The sequence below is a fragment of the Agelaius phoeniceus genome, chromosome 1 (assembly GCF_051311805.1).
Source record: "Agelaius phoeniceus isolate bAgePho1 chromosome 1, bAgePho1.hap1, whole genome shotgun sequence".
In the NCBI taxonomy this organism is placed as follows: domain Eukaryota; kingdom Metazoa; phylum Chordata; class Aves; order Passeriformes; family Icteridae; genus Agelaius; species Agelaius phoeniceus.
In genome coordinates this window covers 30,054,276-30,071,258 of record NC_135265.1, presented here as the reverse complement: position 1 = coordinate 30,071,258, position 16,983 = coordinate 30,054,276, and the positions used below count along the sequence as shown (strand labels likewise).

General features: G+C 37.0%; 1 protein-coding gene across 2 annotated transcripts in view; it reads left to right on the top strand.

Moving 5' to 3' along the window:
• The window catches only part of CRPPA (CDP-L-ribitol pyrophosphorylase A), a 257,787-nt gene that overhangs the window by 181,999 nt on the left and 58,805 nt on the right, over positions 1–16,983 (top strand). The window contains exons 10-11 of one of the 2 annotated variants that reach the window (XR_013181409.1): positions 15,503–15,695; positions 16,524–16,593. Coding sequence is in view for 1 of the 2 variants with exons in the window: in XM_077175584.1 (XP_077031699.1) it covers positions 15,503–15,694 (192 nt within the window). In the remaining variant the exon portion in view is untranslated. Of the gene's footprint in view, positions 1–15,502; positions 15,696–16,523; positions 16,601–16,983 lie in introns of those variants that run through there. The other variant, XM_077175584.1, reaches the window with a different exon arrangement.

The window sequence follows — 16,983 nt, the reverse complement described above, 5'->3', positions numbered from 1 at the left end:
AATGCTTGGAGGGGCCCACCAGATATTAACTTAAGAATTATTAGTTGTGGGTAGAAATAGGCTGAAGGCATTTCCTGCTGTGAACAACACTTGGAAGTTCTCCTTTTGCAGTACTCTAGAAAACAATGGCAGAATTTATGCAGCATTCATAGACAGCAGATATCCCCAGACACTTCAGAAATGCTATCAAATTAAAACTGCTCTTCAGTAAGGCTTCATATTTTGTTTTTGTTGGCTGTATAACAATAATTCAAGTGTGAATGTAAAATGACTCTTATTTACTTGATTGTTGAAGTGTAGATATTATGAGATACTGAAGTGAATTTTTTAATATTTATTTTCTGTTCTGGTGGTGGTGATAAAGACTTTCTAAATTATAGCTGATGAAAATGCAGTCAGGAACTGTGGACATGGCCTATCCTGAAATCACAATCAAGCCTCCCTGTCTCTTTGACCTGACTCATGATTGGTTGCTGTTAAACCTGTGTGTTCTCTTTTTCTGATGGATTCAGTTCTGTAAATCTTGTCAAACACTACTATACCCAGGGTGTGCAATATAAAAATCCCAGGTTATATATTTGGGAAGAGCTATCTCTCCAGCCCTGTATGTAGATGACTCCATACCTCTCAATGTGAGTCCAGAGCATACTTTTACTTACTGTGGTATCTTTGATGAATATTGGCACACAGGCTCTGAAAGGACTTTGAAACTATGCTGTTCTAACCACCTTTACACTGGGAGAGACCTAGAGATGGACAAATATCAAGGTTTTCCCCACATCTACACAAGCCCAGACAATAGCATGTGGGCATCACCTGGGTGCTTAATAGCAATAGGAGTTGAGCAAAGGTTTTAGTGGAGAACCATAACAACCAGCTGCTACAAATGAGCTGACATAAAGGTTAGTGTGTTGACTGTTCAAGGCAGGGCAGATTAATTGCTTATAGATCAATGCAGGAAGATGATGTGAATCCTGCTTCCTTTTCTGGTTTGCTCTAGGGAAAAGGCTACTCTGAGGTCCCTCTTATTTAGGGCCATGCTAGTGAGACAGGCTTACCACTCTGAGTTATTATTCACATTTTCCTTTAAGTCCCCAGATGTGGTTGCTAAAAGATTTTGAATGTTTGAATCTGAATGTATTTAAGAATGAATATTGTCCTCCATTCTTGTGGAAAGGTGCTGAGAAGTACTGTTGTCTGTTTAACAGATTACACCATCCCTGCATTTAAAATAAGTGGTGTAGGCTTCTATATGATTTTTATTATCAGTATAAGACATGGGGTAGACTGGGCTCAAGAGCAAATGGGTACTATATGGCTGGCTGGCTGCAGAGAAGAGGGGTTAGGGGTTGAAAAATTAGCAAAGATTGATTTAATGATGTAGCAGTTTCTTGAAGAGCTAGCAATGCCTTCTTTTTCCTTTTGTTTGAAGACTGTGAAAAGGAGGGATTTTCCTCTTTTTGTACGTCCAAACGGATAAGAAATTCTACATAACAGCTTTTACTTATGTCTAGGTAGCAGTAAAGCTCCACCAGGCTTATGTTAATGAGAATTGTGTCCTGGATTTGGTAGAATCCTCATCTAACCCCGGAAGAGTACAAAGCTTCTATAAAGACAGACTCATTTTTGTCACTAAGTCTATGAAATATGTGAATACATTATTAATCTTAAAATATTCTATGTGTACAAGGAATAAAATGCTTAGCACTTAATTGAAGTTGGGTATATTACTGGTTTTTGGTACCATCTAATTCATTTGCAATCAAACCGCCTTTTATTGGTTAGTATCAATTTGCATAACACTAAGCAGAGGAAGAAAGTAATTGGCAACGATAGTGCTACTTCTAAAGATTCATTAGAATTTACTTGACTTTTGGGATTAGCATGGATTTAGATTTGGTTGCTCCTAAAGTTGGAAATAAAAGAACATTTTATTATATTTATTATTATAGAACCTTTCATGTTCAAAGTATGGGAAGAAAAAATATTCTATAAAATATTCTCTAAACATAAGAGTGGAATAAAAAATTTTCAAGATTAAGAAATGCAAATTGACACTTTGTGTAGAACCTGTATTGATTTTGACCAAATGGGGCAAAGCTTCTTAGATAGATAAAAATGCATTGTTATATTTGCAGGGGATAAGGGGAAGAGGAATGACTGACTGACAATAGGCAAATTTACCTTCTGTCCTTGTATATAAGTAGGACATAATGACTCTTTAAGTTATGGAGCAGCTAGAGAATATTTTACTGGAAGCCGTTCTAAGCAGTGGCTGGAATAGGCTCTGTGGGATCTTTATCTGTCCCAAATCTCAAAATGTGATCAAGCCTACTAAGTAAAATGTTTGGATGTATTAGAGTTTGCCCACGTACAAACCCTTCTAAAAAGCCAATTATTCTACTGGTTTGGGGAGATTTTCTATCAGGACTTTACAGAGTCTCAAGTACGACCTATTGTACCATATGAAAGTGTAGGAGGGAATGAATTTTGATGTGCTGGATATTTTATTTAAAGAGTTAATGAACTGACATATGTTTATACTTACTACTGATAATCTTCCTTTGGAAAATCCATCTAACTCCTCAACTGTACAAAATTGGCATCCTACATGACCTAAATTAGATTTGAAAATGATATTTGGATAAAAATCAAAAAAATACATCCTACTGGTTATATATGATTGCTTTATTATGTTTGATAAGAATGAAAAGCCAAAGGATTTGACAGTCCCAGAGCCTGGCATGTAAAATGAAATTCCTGAATGTAAATTAGACAGATTAAACTATCCTTTAAAAGACTCGTGATGGAGAGGAGGATATATTTAAAATCCAATAAACTTCAGACCTCCTTAAAATGACTTAAAATGAGGTCCCAAATGCTTGCTAAGAAGAAACTACACTGGTTTTGATTTAATAAAAAAGTCGTGGATTCTGGTTTGAAAAAAATGCCATCACTGTATTCACCTTACAGAAATAAATATGAAACCATATGGAGAAGCATATTTCCACAAATATATTCCAATTTAAGATGAATTAACTGTATGTTCTACTTTGTAATCAAACAACAGCAAATTTCTTGTATTTCTCTACAATTCTTAGAGAAAATTATTTCAGCTTCTGTATGACTTCTCATAAGAAATGCCCAAAAAATAACGTGCTTTTGATAGAAGTTCTAAATGGATATCTTAATAATTTTTTTGTAAGATATAGGTGTCATAAGTAAGGATGAGGTATTTTTATGTTACTAAGTTGCATATGTGATTGGCTGTGCTGGTAAAAGAGCACAAAAGGGTCTTTGTTATGCTCTCAGTAGAGCTATTTATACATTGTGACTTACTGTGTCCAAAGACTGCTTCCTGCTTCCGTTAAAAAGTAGTCCCTCCAAATAAAATAAAAGCCATAAACCCTAACATTACTCAAGCCTTGTCTATTGAAACAACAACAAAAACTCACACATGATTTTGCATTGCCTATATAGAGTTCTCTTGAGTTTACTTAAATACAGTTCCAGATGAAGCATACTGTGAAAGCAATGCCTTCCATACCTAAGGAAGCAGAGAGACATTTTATTTGGTTTAAAAATAATGATGGTCCAAGAAATCAGGTGCATCTACAGGGTATAGTTGAAGCTGGGGAGGAGTGCAGCAGTTCTGGTCTTTGTATAGACCATAAGCTCCATAGTCAGCCATTACTTTTTTTTGTGTTCTGCTTGAAGACCCTGGCAGGAGACTTGATACATTGCTTTGGTCTTTGCAATCAGTTTAAAATAACTATGTCTGTGCATCTTCCCTCCTGGTTCTCCAAGCCCATGTCCACTACAGCTCTTCCCCCCATATCTGTATGTGCTACATGATGAGTTTCACTTTGATTTCATAGTATTTTTAAAGCTAAAGTGCCAGTTTTCTTACAGCTTCTATGTAGATCTAGGGAAGGACCCCGAAAGCAAATCATCAGAAAAAAAAAAAAAAAAAACAGAAAAGAAAAACATCATGTAAGTTTTCTCTTCTGAGAACACGCTCTGAGAACACACATGGTTTTTTGCAGCCTTTAAGTGTTGGGCAATAACCTTAGTCCAGAAAGATATAAGAAAAATCTCAGACCTTCAGACAGACTAGTGCTCAGTATAGGCATAAACAAGAATTCTTAAAACTATGACTATTAGAAAGCTTCTTTGAAAATTTTCAGTAAGATATAAAAATTTTAATAAGATTCCCAACCAGCTATTAACATGAATTTTTTATTGGGAAGGAAGAAATTCCACTGTCCTACAGTTCCCAATCCTTTTCTCAATTTAAACGTTTAATATGAATAATATGTATCTCTGTGGGTTACAAAAACTAGAATTTGCTGCTTCAGCTGTATTTCTGAATCTTTTTTCTTCCCCAATACACTCAATATGGCCTTTGATTTTTCTGTCTGTGATCATTCTACAGTGTGCCAGGGAGAACTCATTCACCATTTCTCTGCCAGGAATAATCTAACAGGCGACAGGTGTGAATGGGAATGAAGTGAAAATTGGAACTATTTAACTGCATCTAAACCAACCGTTATGTACATAATACATGTCTCTGTCCCCAGAGAACACTCAAATCTCTCATTTTAAATGTGTTAATAGCATTTATAGACTAATTTTGGTTTAATTAGTGCTATTTTTCTGTAAAACTAAAACAAAACAGAGTTAAGCAGAATCTCTGAAGACCCTTGATTCCTTTACACACACTTCTCAACCAAGAAAAATAGACTTCATTTACCCTAAACCTTCTACCATTTGCATTGAAATGCCACAACAATATTTAATGAAGAAAAGGAAAAAATGCTGTTGCATATATTTGCATTATGTGTTTTTTAATGTAAGTTTCTAATACTGTTCCCATGCTTAAATAGCAAAGCATAATTAAACTTTAGTTTTCACTGTAATATTGTATTCACAGATATTTTCACGAGTTTCAGGAGCAGCATAACATACACACGGAGACATACTTCAAGTAAGCAGTAGGGTTTTCACTGATTCCTGTGTGTAATAACTGATTAAACTAGATAAACTGTAATTTTTCTGTTCAGACTGTTAGGAATAATTCAAGGAGTGCTCTGTATAGATCCATTATTTTTACCCTCATACTTCATAATTATTATGCAACAAGTTAAGTTTTATTCACAGTTTTACACATAAATCCTGAAGCTCTTGGTTATTTTTTCCTTGTGTCAGAATGAGCTCCCAATAATGTGAATGGAAGTTCAACTTGAGTAAAGATAGAGTAATAAAAACTGGATCCGGATCTCAGGATTTGGCACATGGACACTGGATCTATTAAGTCATCTTGTCCATATTCCTGCCAATGCAGAATTGTTCCCTTCAACATAATCTCCAGTGCCTTATTCAGTCCAATTTTAAATGACTTGGGTGAAGTGGTTTCCATTACTTCACTTGGTTGAAGTATTACTTATTCCACAGACTAATATAATGCTTTTCAAGCTGCTTCATTCTCATGGATCACTTCCCAATCCCAACATTTCCCCCAGACGAACGTGTATGAGTAAGGGTAAGGAAAATGTGTGTAGAGTATAAAGGCCAAAAGGAAAAAGTGGCATGAAGTCCTTCCCCTCACTCAATGTCTTTCTCCTTACTTCATATTTCTGAAGTCTGCCTCTTTGCTTCTGCCAGTGAAACTTGGACCAAACTTCCTGACAAACAGATCCACCATAAATTGTTCCCCATTTTTCTTCATGTGAATATTTCCAAAACTGCCCTACTTCCCCCTTCCCCCTTATCTGTTATATCCTATTACTTTTACTTCCCTCTGCATTTTATTTATTTTTAGTAAGGCACTGACTTTTACCAGTTGTTGCTGACTCTTCATTATTCATTATCTGTCACTTAACTCTTAAGGTATTATTCTATTAGAGAGAATTTTTCATAGGGGATCCATGGAGTATATTTTTTGCAGGTGCATATGGGTGTGTGCAATAAATATGACATTTTACAAATTATCAGGAACACTAAAAGCAATTGTAATAGTAGACAAGATTGATGAAAAAAACATTGAGAAATGGAACAAAGGTTTGTGGGCCCTGTTTTGTAGTATACCACATGTAAACAGATAGTTAACGCTTTGAATCACAGAGCATGCAAAATGAGGTTGAAATACTTGGTACTGTAACTGAAATTCTTACTAAGATCTTTGTTTCAGTTTTCTGCTATATATACAATAGATGCTGCAAGAACAAAGACTGAAATTGGTACTTTATTGAGATGCAGAAATTCAACAGCAGGAAATAATCTTCTTTGAAAGAAACCCCTATTTCCGTCCTCTTGGTTTTTTTTATATATCCTTTAGTAGCTGATCACTTAAAACAGGTGCTGTAATTCATGATTGGACATTAAACATTTACGATGGATGGTGTCTGTGTTTAGAGACAACTTTATGTACCACTGCTTGTAAGGCACTTCCTTTCAGGAATCAAGTGGAAATAAGATCATGTAACACTACAGCAGATTATACATTCAAATATTACAGCTGCTTGAATTATTCATTGGTGTTCACTTAGTTTATTTTAATATATGTAATTATTCAGAAATGAAACTTGATTCCTACAAATATGTTATTTCGATAGATGTGTTCAATAAAACAATAAAAAAGGATGCTATATGAGTACAAACATGCCCAGGTTTCTGGGCTGTGACAGCTGTAGTAGGAACATCTGGAAGAAGTTGCCAGTCATACAAAAGGGCAAGAATGGTAGGGCAAGTCTGGCCATGCCAGGGAGAAAGTCAGAGCAGGGTCCTGAGGCCATGGTAAGAAACGGTGCCTGAGCTCTGAAAAGCCTTATTGCAGCTTTGTTTGACTGATTTATGTTCTCAGACGGAAATGAACTGCTACCAACTGCCATCCATGTGAGCCAGCTTCATGCAGAATGATTACTGTCAGAGGTATATACTCACCTTCACTGGTTTACACACCATTCTCTTTACTGAGATATTCATATTTGCCTCCAAATCATCAGCATCTGTAATTTCAGCTGTGTGTAGATGAGGATTCATGCTCAGCACAGACCTCACTGCACTGAGTGCAATTAGACATCTAATAACATGGGTAGAGGTGTTTTAAAAATCCATCCATAAGCTCTGGCAGGATGGTGGAGACTATTGTCTCATGGTGTAGTTGAATCCATGCAGATGTGCACCCCTTCTCTTTTCTCTGCTCACATGAAGGTTTTGCTCTGATACTTGTGCAGTTGTTAAGAGGCTTTGAGGTGCTTGTCATGTAGAGAAAAAACAAGCCCTTTCCAAGGAAAAGATACACATGAACTTTGAAAGGCATCCTGCAGCATGTGGATTTTCTTCCATTGCCTTGTCAAGTGTTTGTGTACCTGGAATAGACCCTGCAGAGGCACAACTCTGATGAGATGCTTTGATAGCTAGACACATTTTGTCTGCAGGGCAGAGAATTTGCTCTTTTCTCATGCCACTCTTATTAACCTGCAGCACCTCCTCTGGGTGCCACAGAGGTAACTTCACCTGGCCTACTGGGAATAGTTGGGTGTATTTGACTTTCCTTCTCCAGAATAAGTAGGTGAATACCCCTCTCACCTGTCCAAACTCTGCATAGATATAAGCTGTGTGAATATAAGATACCTAGGATGTAGAACAATGCAAACATGTATTCTTAATCCTTGTCTCACCTGTATGAATACTCATGATGAATCATGCATCATTAGCCCTAGATGTACTTAAGCCAAAACAGAAAAACCTTAATGCCAAATATCTAAGGTTTATTTAGTACATTTTTATTGAATAGATTTTTTTCTTGTAAATTGGATATTTAAGAGACTCCTTTACATTTCATCTCAATCCTGACAGATTGGTAAATTAATTTTTCTGCTCCTTAGCACAGGAGACAGAACATCCATGAAAGCAACATTTTTCCAACTATTTATATATAGTATAAATGGTCTGCTATTCTAAGGACAAAAAGCAATAAAACAAAAATGGGATATCACCCAAGAAAATATTTGAGAGGCAAATAGAACCTGGAAAAGAAAGAACACAGGAAAACAAGACACAATACAGAAGGTATGTCATATAGGAAACATTACATCCTCCTTCTGGCGACAGCTATCGTCAAACCTGCTTTTATCAAAACAAAAGCTTCTTTGACCATAATTGGTCATAAAGGCATTGGATCCTTTTTGAGCTAGTTCTGTGTTACCATGACATGTGGACTTTTTTGTAATTTTTTCATCAAAACAAGTCCTACCAGTGGTAAGTTTGTTCAGAATACCTTTATATTGCCTCCAAGCTGTTATTCTCCAGGAGTATGTGCATTGGAAGAAGGGTGGTGAACAAGGCCAGATCTGTCCCCATAGTGGTGCACTGTCATCAGTATATGGATTAATTAAGAATGTTCTCAGAGAAAATTCCTATTGAAATGTTCTTTAAAGTTCCAAGTAATTCAAATTTTGAGAATATGAGCCCTGAGAACAGGCTCTTTAAGCACATTCTTAGTCACTACCAAACTACCCAGGGTATTGCCATGTGGTGAGCTCATTCAGATGTTAGTTTCCCACTTACCTGCTCCAGAGTAAGAGGGAATTGAGCCAAGGTTTCAAGCATTATTACCTAGGCTCTAGTTAATTGCCATTACACTCAGCTTCAAGAACACCATCTGTAGGGCAGAACCTTAGCTCCCCAAGATTTAGCTTGCTGACAGCTATTGACTGACAACTTATAGCACAAGCAGACAGTGACAGGTTCTCTTTGGCAACTAAAAGAAAAAACCCCAGTATGTTTTTCATCTGATCAGGTGTATGGAGATTACTGCTTCATTTTGCAGTAAGTAAACATAAGACAGAACTTCTTTGAAGAATATACTTTAGAAGCCTTTAGAAAAAAACCAAAAAACACCAACAAACAAAAAAGCTAACAAAAACTCCCCCAAATGTTTTCATGCTAGAATTTGAAGAGCAGCAAGATCACTATGGAGAGTCCTGGCTGGAAGCCCACTATGAAGCCCACTATTGAGTCACATACTACAAAGGAGCTGAAGAATATCTTTGTTTGTAGATGGAGGAGTGCCTTCACTAAGTCCTGGAGTACTTTGCAACAGTCTTTGTCATAATGAACAAACAAACTCTGGAGTACAGAAAAGGTGGTAGAAAGTGGTAGCAGATGAAAGAGTGTTTTTAGACTGTGCACAAGTGTCTTGGACCTGAAAGGCCTTACACTTCTCCTTCTCATTAAAAGAAAATTATTAACTACACTTTGGATTAAAGATACACAAATTATCCTCACCTCAATTCATTCTTCAGAATCTGTAGATGTGGACTTTGAGAAGGCTTGAGTAGTCCATCCTATTCAAGAGAATACACATTTTGAGTGACTGTCACAAGTTGTGCAGGTGATCTTATGCATTTATTTTACTTGCCTGAAAGAAACAAGGTACTTTAGTGAAGTATTTGCTTTCACCAAAGCCCACCTATGTTGCTGATGGCCATTGTGCCTTTGGCTTTCAATGGGGGATGCTATGTGGTTGGCAGGAGGTTTAGAGAACAAACAGGAACCTTTGTTTCCTTTCATTTAAGGAAAAGAAAACACGGCAGAAGGAGCAACGCTGAGCAGCTACCTGAAAGCTGCTTTGTCTCAGCTTCATTATGCCATGATCACTGAATTGGTTTTTGATAAAAGTATATAATATATTGGAAGAAATCACCAAACTATATCTATAGTAAGCAGTTTTATTTAGAATTTACACTCTCTGATGAGGAGAGATAGCAGTGTAAATCCTACTAAGCAGATGTGCTTTTGAAACCAGACTTGAAGTCTCATATAGTACCTAAAAACAGAATTAACAGCAAATATGATAAGGCAAATGCATGGTTGTCAAACTCCACTTACCACCTTTTTCATCACACATGGAGCAAAGAAATCATGACAGTACAACATGCTGGCAGCATGAGAATCTATCTCATTTAACATTGTGCTACTGCTGTCAGTTGGGAGAGCACTTACTCAGTTTGGTGATCTCCCCTGAATACCCAGGATCATTTCAAGTTGGTGGAAATGTGAATGCTTTGCAGCATCTGCTTTTTACATCGTAGTGTTCTGCAACCTTAAAAACAGATGTCTGAAATAGTTTATTGTGCTTTTCCTCAAATATTATACAGCACTGGTATGTGCAGAGCACAAAGGATTATCTCAACAGTATTGTGTAGGTCTTTGTCTTTAGTTTATGATCTCTGTGATCTATTGTATGTAAACCTTTTTATGAGACTGGGAAGGGGTGGTAGCCTAAGTAAAATTAAACACTGTACTGTGACCAAAAAAAAAAGCCTCTCCTGCTCTGTAAATGGCCCCACTGAAAACCCAAAATAGAAAGCCTTTGGAAAATGAAATATTTTCTTCAAGCAATTTTGACCCAGAGAAATATTTAATGCTAGACAAGATGTTGGGTTTTGTGCTGGCAATAATAGGACTAATTTTCCCAAGGGATGGAGGAGGTGTTTTCTCCACTCTCTCACATGTTGAAATTCCAGTGGGGAAAGCTTAGCTATTTTAATCATGTTGTCTTCTAGTTCCTGCATCACTTTCTTCTGTGAAATAAATAGAGTCAAGTACCAGCACAGCTACAATCCAAAGAGCACAGGATTCTTCCAGAGAAATGAGTGATATATATAACGCTTTGTTCAAGCGTCGGTACTATTGTTGATTTTAATACATTCTTGTCTTTATGTCTAAAGAAGCATGCCAGCATGAAGTCCTTATGCTGAACAAAAAATCATTCCTCTGCTTCTCTAGAGGAAAAGCTAATCCAATCTGTCTAATTTACAGCTTGGTTTAATGGTCAGATCACTACTGGAAATTTTCATAGTATTGTAATAGCATGGAACCAATCAGTAGATTGGCCAAGATAAGAATGCATACATTTACACTTACTGAATGGCAGGATGTGATTGGAATTGGATGCTAAGGAAAATATTCTCAAAAATCCAAAAGGGTGTACATGAAAATTCCAGTAAAGGAGACACACTGGATTGTTTGAAAGGCATTGGAGAGCAGAAGTCTATGGACTCATTCCCTTGGTTTGCCCTTTCCCAGCATTTTTTCTTTATTGGTAGCTGGGGAGTAATGCAGCTGTTTGGCCTTCTGCTCTCATCTGATGAACCTCATGTTGATACATTTTTAAATTAAGAGATAGAAATGTGCAGAATTTTCATAGCTTGTCACTTTGCTAAAAGATGTAATGTATAAATTCAATATTTTACAGATTAGGAAAGGGTTTTCCTTAAGCTTCCTGTACTTTGGGAATGCTGTAAACATTGACCTATAAATAAAATGTAATGTTTCCTCTTACAATAAGGATTTTTAAGAAGATGGCCTTGGTGCTATGCCTTATGAGGAGTTCAGTCTTGTGCCAGATTATGTGTTTCAGAAAGAAATGCTGAGCTGAAGTGGCTTAGTGGGCTGCAAGAACAAAGAGATTCTGCATGGCTCAGCCATGGTGAGATTGTGGTGTTCTACATCCACAAAACTTCAGAAGCCTAAGGATCTTCCATGTTGAAGTTATTGGTACCTTAGGTCTTCTGAAATCTTACTCCATTATCATACACCACATTCAATGAAAGATAGGGAATTTCTTACATGGAACTGAGCCATGTGAAAGCTAGAGACTGTCTCTTCCTTAGAGCCATCTAATCCTCAAATAGCCTAAGTTCAGGTGCCCTCTCACTGTAGACTTTAATATTTCCCTGGCCAATAATTTTGTTGTCTATACTGCTGCATCTGCCTATCCCTGAGGAGGCGGTCACTCATCTCCCTCCAAAACTTAATCAGAAGTATCAAACAATACATTCCTCTTTGATCTTGATAGAGTTCAAGAAGCATTTGGACAATTTTCTCAGGCACAGGGTGTGACTCTTGGAGATGTGTGCACAAGTAAGAGTTGAACTCAATGACCCTTCTGTATCCCTTCCAACTCAGCATATTCTGTGACTCTGTGATCTATTCCAAAAGGCTCAGTGTGGCAGGCAAGCATGTAGGAACCTAAATCTTAGAGTATCACCATGGGGCAGCATCCACATACTATATTCAGCTCACTTGAAAGGATTTATTACTGCTGACTACATTATGGAGTCATCTGGATGGAAATACTCACCTTTGTCTTGTCTTTGTTTTATTTTGAGCACAGTGAAAGCAGTTGTGAGCAATGATGTAAGCCTCACTAGCATAAGTCTGTCCTTTGTCACAGTTTTCCTCATTATAATTTCTTTTTCTACCTGAAAATTATTGTGCAGGGCAATCCAGAAATCCCAGATGTGCATTTTTCTTGTGCATATCAAACCTACCCTACATGCACAAATACTGTGTGCAGGGCAAATACAGTAAGATCAAAGCTTCTTGGGGGCATCTATCCTGCTGTGCATGTGACATACACATTTCTTGCATGGAAAAGACAAGACAGCAGGCTTAGGAACATGTGATAAATGTGTGAGCATGTACAAAAACATTTGTCTAGATAAAGCAAAGTTATGTTCCAGGCTCGTGATCTCACATGCCCAGAGATGTGAGTGCCACCAAAGCTCCAGAGAGAGATAAAGAGCTCCTGTTGCTCAGCTTGTTGCTTCCTGGCCAGTAGTGGGTGAGCTCTACACACTGGGTCTTATCTATCCTTTTCTAAAGACTACAGATCTACACTGTTCTAGCCCTAGATGGCCACCTGCATTTTCAAGTATTTTTGATAAATAAACTCTGAAAAGCTAGTCTCAATACCTTGACAAACACTGATGAAACCCCAGACTATGTAAAGAGCTAAGGCAGAGTGATTTGACTTGCAGTTCCTCCAATAATGAGAGCTGCAGTTCATCCTAGAAGACCACACCAACATTATTTAAGTGCTTTAATGGGGAATTAGGTTTCAAATTTTAGTCATCGGGAGTTTAATGTTGTGGTCATGGTTTGTGTGCATATTGCAGAACTTGAGGGTAAAACATTGAATAGAAACTTTTTTTATCCCCTGGTTGTCTTGGAAATCATGTTTCATTAGAGCAGTGCAAAATGTTCACAATGAAACACCAGACCACACAAAAGTCACCTGGTGTGGAGTTTCGTTACAAACTAGTAACGCAAACCATATTTATCAAAAGATTTGCTTAGCATTGTGCAACTCCTGAGTGACCTGAACTCAATTTTAAGCATATATGGTGTGTGGCTTTGGATCAGAATCATGCAAAATTCATAGCTTTGCATGGTTTTGATGTGAGGTGTGAATAAACACCAGGTGAAGCACAGCAATTCCAATTGAGTTTCAATTTGATCAGGATTCAATCCTCACCCGGTGTTAATCGGTGTAGCTCCATTGAAGTCAGTGATTTGCCCCATTGTTTAGCTGCACCAATTTACTGTAGCTGAGGACCTGATTGAAATTTTTAGTTTGTTCGAACCAGAAAGTCAAAGTCTAACTCAGTGGGTGTGAAAGTATTTGGATCAAAATGAAAGAAAATGTTTGGACAAATACTCGTGAAAAAAAACTAGTTCTATATTTTGCAGCTGTAAGGTCATAGCCCTGAAATATAGATTTCTAATGATGTAACCATAAGTTTAAATTCTTCCTTACTTTTTTTTTGTTAACCAGAAAAATGAATTTTTCTATATCTATCTTGTTTTAAAAGAAAAAACAGTATTTTTACCCAAATCCTATAATAATCTCAAATAAAAAAAATTATAGAGATAGCTAAGAAAACTCATGACCTTCATTGCAAAAGAATGCCTGAGGAATCTGTATATTATATTTATACTTTCATGTTTAATATAAAGCTGTAAAGGCAGCAAAGACATTGAAGTGCTACAGGACTACAAAGTTGATCCTAAAGATAAACTTTTCCAGGCTAATCCTGGAGAAAACTGAAAAGTGGCATCTTTAACTTGCCTTTCAATTCTACTTCCTTTTTTTTATTGTTTCCTTTCCAACAATTGACTTGCCCTTCTCCCTGAATATACTAAATAAAGAGAAAACAAAGCTCTAGTAATTCAACAGGGTGTACCTCTGAAGTATCTCTAGTGTGTTCTGTAGGAACAGAAGTGTGATGTCATGCATTTAACATTAATGGTCAGTGTGGCTTCACTGTCTACATCCATACTCCTAAGTCAGGGCAATGCTCCTGCGTGGTGGGAATTGATCAGCTGTACTGTTAAATTGCTACATCTGCCCCAGCATGGTTTGGGTTTTTTTTGCACTGCCAGACAAATTCTGGGCACAGTGACCATTTCCAAATTGGATGTGTATCCCTGCGCTTGCAGGGTGAGAGAATTAAACATTATGGTCACAGTCCAGGACATGGCAATTATTTACAGCTATCAGGATTGTTCTGGCATGCTTAAATTACTATACTTGTTATATTTATCTAACGACTTCTGTTCACCACGTGACATAAGCAGCATTAGTTCAGATGTCACATATGTTTGTTAGTAAGACAAATTTTAGGAATCTCCCAAAAAACCCCAAACAACCAAACAAGCACTTCTCAAAAGACTAGTGCTCCTTGCTGGTCACACAGACTAATTCAGGACACTAAATACAGGTGTTTTTACAGTAAACTATAAAAGAAAAAAGAAGGTGGATTTCTAATATGAAAAGAATCCTCTTGGCAAATGTATTAAAACCAAGAAAGGATGGTGAGTAAATGTATTTTTCTCAGTGGAACAAGTGAAAACTCTGTTAGAAGTGACTGGTAAAACATGCTATCACTGCTTTGTCACTTTGTCAATGTTTTTATTCTTTTTCCCTTTCTTTAAGTTTAAAAGTGTTTAAGGTGTTATGAGTTGAATCTGGAACAATTTCTTATGCCATTGCTTTTGCTTGATAATAAGAAATAAGAGGAAGAACATATACAAGTATAAAAGCTTTTATGAGAAATGCGAAAATAGAGACCAAAAACTTCCCAAAAATTTTGAAATCTCAGCCATGTAATGGGTTTACAAAAGGCTTGGAGAACATTTAAAATAAACAACTGACAGCATTTACCAAAACTCTACTGTTTTTATGGCAAAAGGGGTGGGGTGCGGGGAGCACTTCAATAGAATGACTTTTCATGGGTGTATTCCATTTGGTCACTTTTCATTGGGAAAATGATAGTCAATTTGTTCCAGAGAATGCTTCCATTAGAAAATTTAGAAGATCCTGTCACAGTCACAGCCTGTACAGTGAGAAATATCATTTAAAGTGCAGAGTTGAGATGATAATGAGGTAGGAGAGCAGCTTGGTGTGGGATCATTTCCAGGTGTAGAACTGCTTCTATTTTGCCCCTATCAGAGAAGACATTAGGAAAAAGTAAAAAGCTCCCTTTCCTTCCTGTTTAGTAATTTTGTTCATCCCTAGCAACACTGATGCTACATGTCATGATTGTTAAAGTCTAGTTGGTTAGATAAAGAGGTCTGAATGTGCTAAGTTTGCAAAAGAAATCTGTTGTATGGCTGGGAAATCTCAAACTCATATTTTTTTTTTTCCCAGAGTCAGAGAATGAGGGAGAGCTGTAGCTTCTGGAGAAGAGTGGAACTAAGGAGTGAGCCTAAAAGAGTGAGAAGAGTGTTGAGAGGAATTGCCCAAGACATTCCCTTAGAACAGAAACCACTGGAGAAGAGGGATGGTCCACTGGGTGACGAAAGGTCCGGACTGAGAGCTGGGAAATCTACAGCAGCCTGAGGTAGTTCTTGAAAGGTTGGCTGCTTGCCTGTCTGCCTGAGGTATAAGCCCCAGACCTGTCAAATTCTGCATACAACTCTGTGCTGTTCTGTGAGTTGGGACCTGGAGTTTTGACTCAATGCCAAGGGCCTGCTCTGCACCTACTGAAATATTTGGGGTATTGTCAGGCATTGTAAACTTTTTCTTGGGATGTATTCATACAGAGGTTTCTTGGGGTGTATTCATACAGAGGATTTCTTGCATTTCATACAAAAATATAATTTTAAGAGGTGTTGTGAAAAAGATCAGTGGCTGAAAATTTAATTTCCTGCCCAAATGGATGACGCCTGCAAGGTAAAATAAATGCATTTAAAGAAATCAGCTATCTAAATCAGTCTCTTTCAAAAAGAGTTTACCTCTGTCAATAAGGCAGAATCTTGTGAATCTACGCACTTCATAATTTGCACATAAAGTTGGCAGTTTTTCCCCACTTTTTTGGCAATGATTTAATAGCTGTAGCAAGGGCTCAGATTACTTGGATTATATTATATTACACAATATAGTGCAGCGTATCTACAGAAGAACCTTATTAATTTGTATTAATATGAACCCACCCACAGTAGTTTTTGGGTTTAAACTAGTCTACTCCTTTTCTTTTCTTTTCTTTTCTTTTCTTTTCTTTTCTTTTCTTTTCTTTTCTTTTCTTTTCTTTTCTTTTCTTTTCTTTTCTTTTCTTTTCTTTTCTTTTCTTTTCTTTTCTTTTCTTTTCTTTTCTTTTCTTTTCTTTTCTTTTCTTTTCTTTTCTTTTCTTTTCTTTTCTTTTCTTTTCTTTTCTTTTCTTTTCTTGCAGAGCAAGGAGGAGATTTCCATCCAGCATCCTGAACAAGTAGTGACATGGTGTGATGGTGGAAGTGTGGAAGGTAGGGAAGGGACCAGATATGAGAAATATTCCTTTTAGATTCAGATGACACAATTTTCCTCCATGCTACTGGATTAGGAGTCAGAAGACCAGTGTTCAGCTCCTGATGCAGTAATTGATTGTACTGTTCCACTAAGTCATACATTTGCTGTGTCTTTCATAGTTCTGCAACAATCTGTGAAATGGTGATAAGACTTTGATGCTTTTGATATCCTTTGCTTTAAGGTCTTGTGTATATTTTGTATGAGGTGGAATTATTTGCTTTTAAAATGCATCCTATGATTTCTTATGGAGGAGTTGTTTGGAATCACTAAAAACTAGAGTGGTTTAAAATACCTTTGCAGAGGGTGAAAGAAGAGTGAGATTTTGGTTCTTCTATCTGAAAGATTTG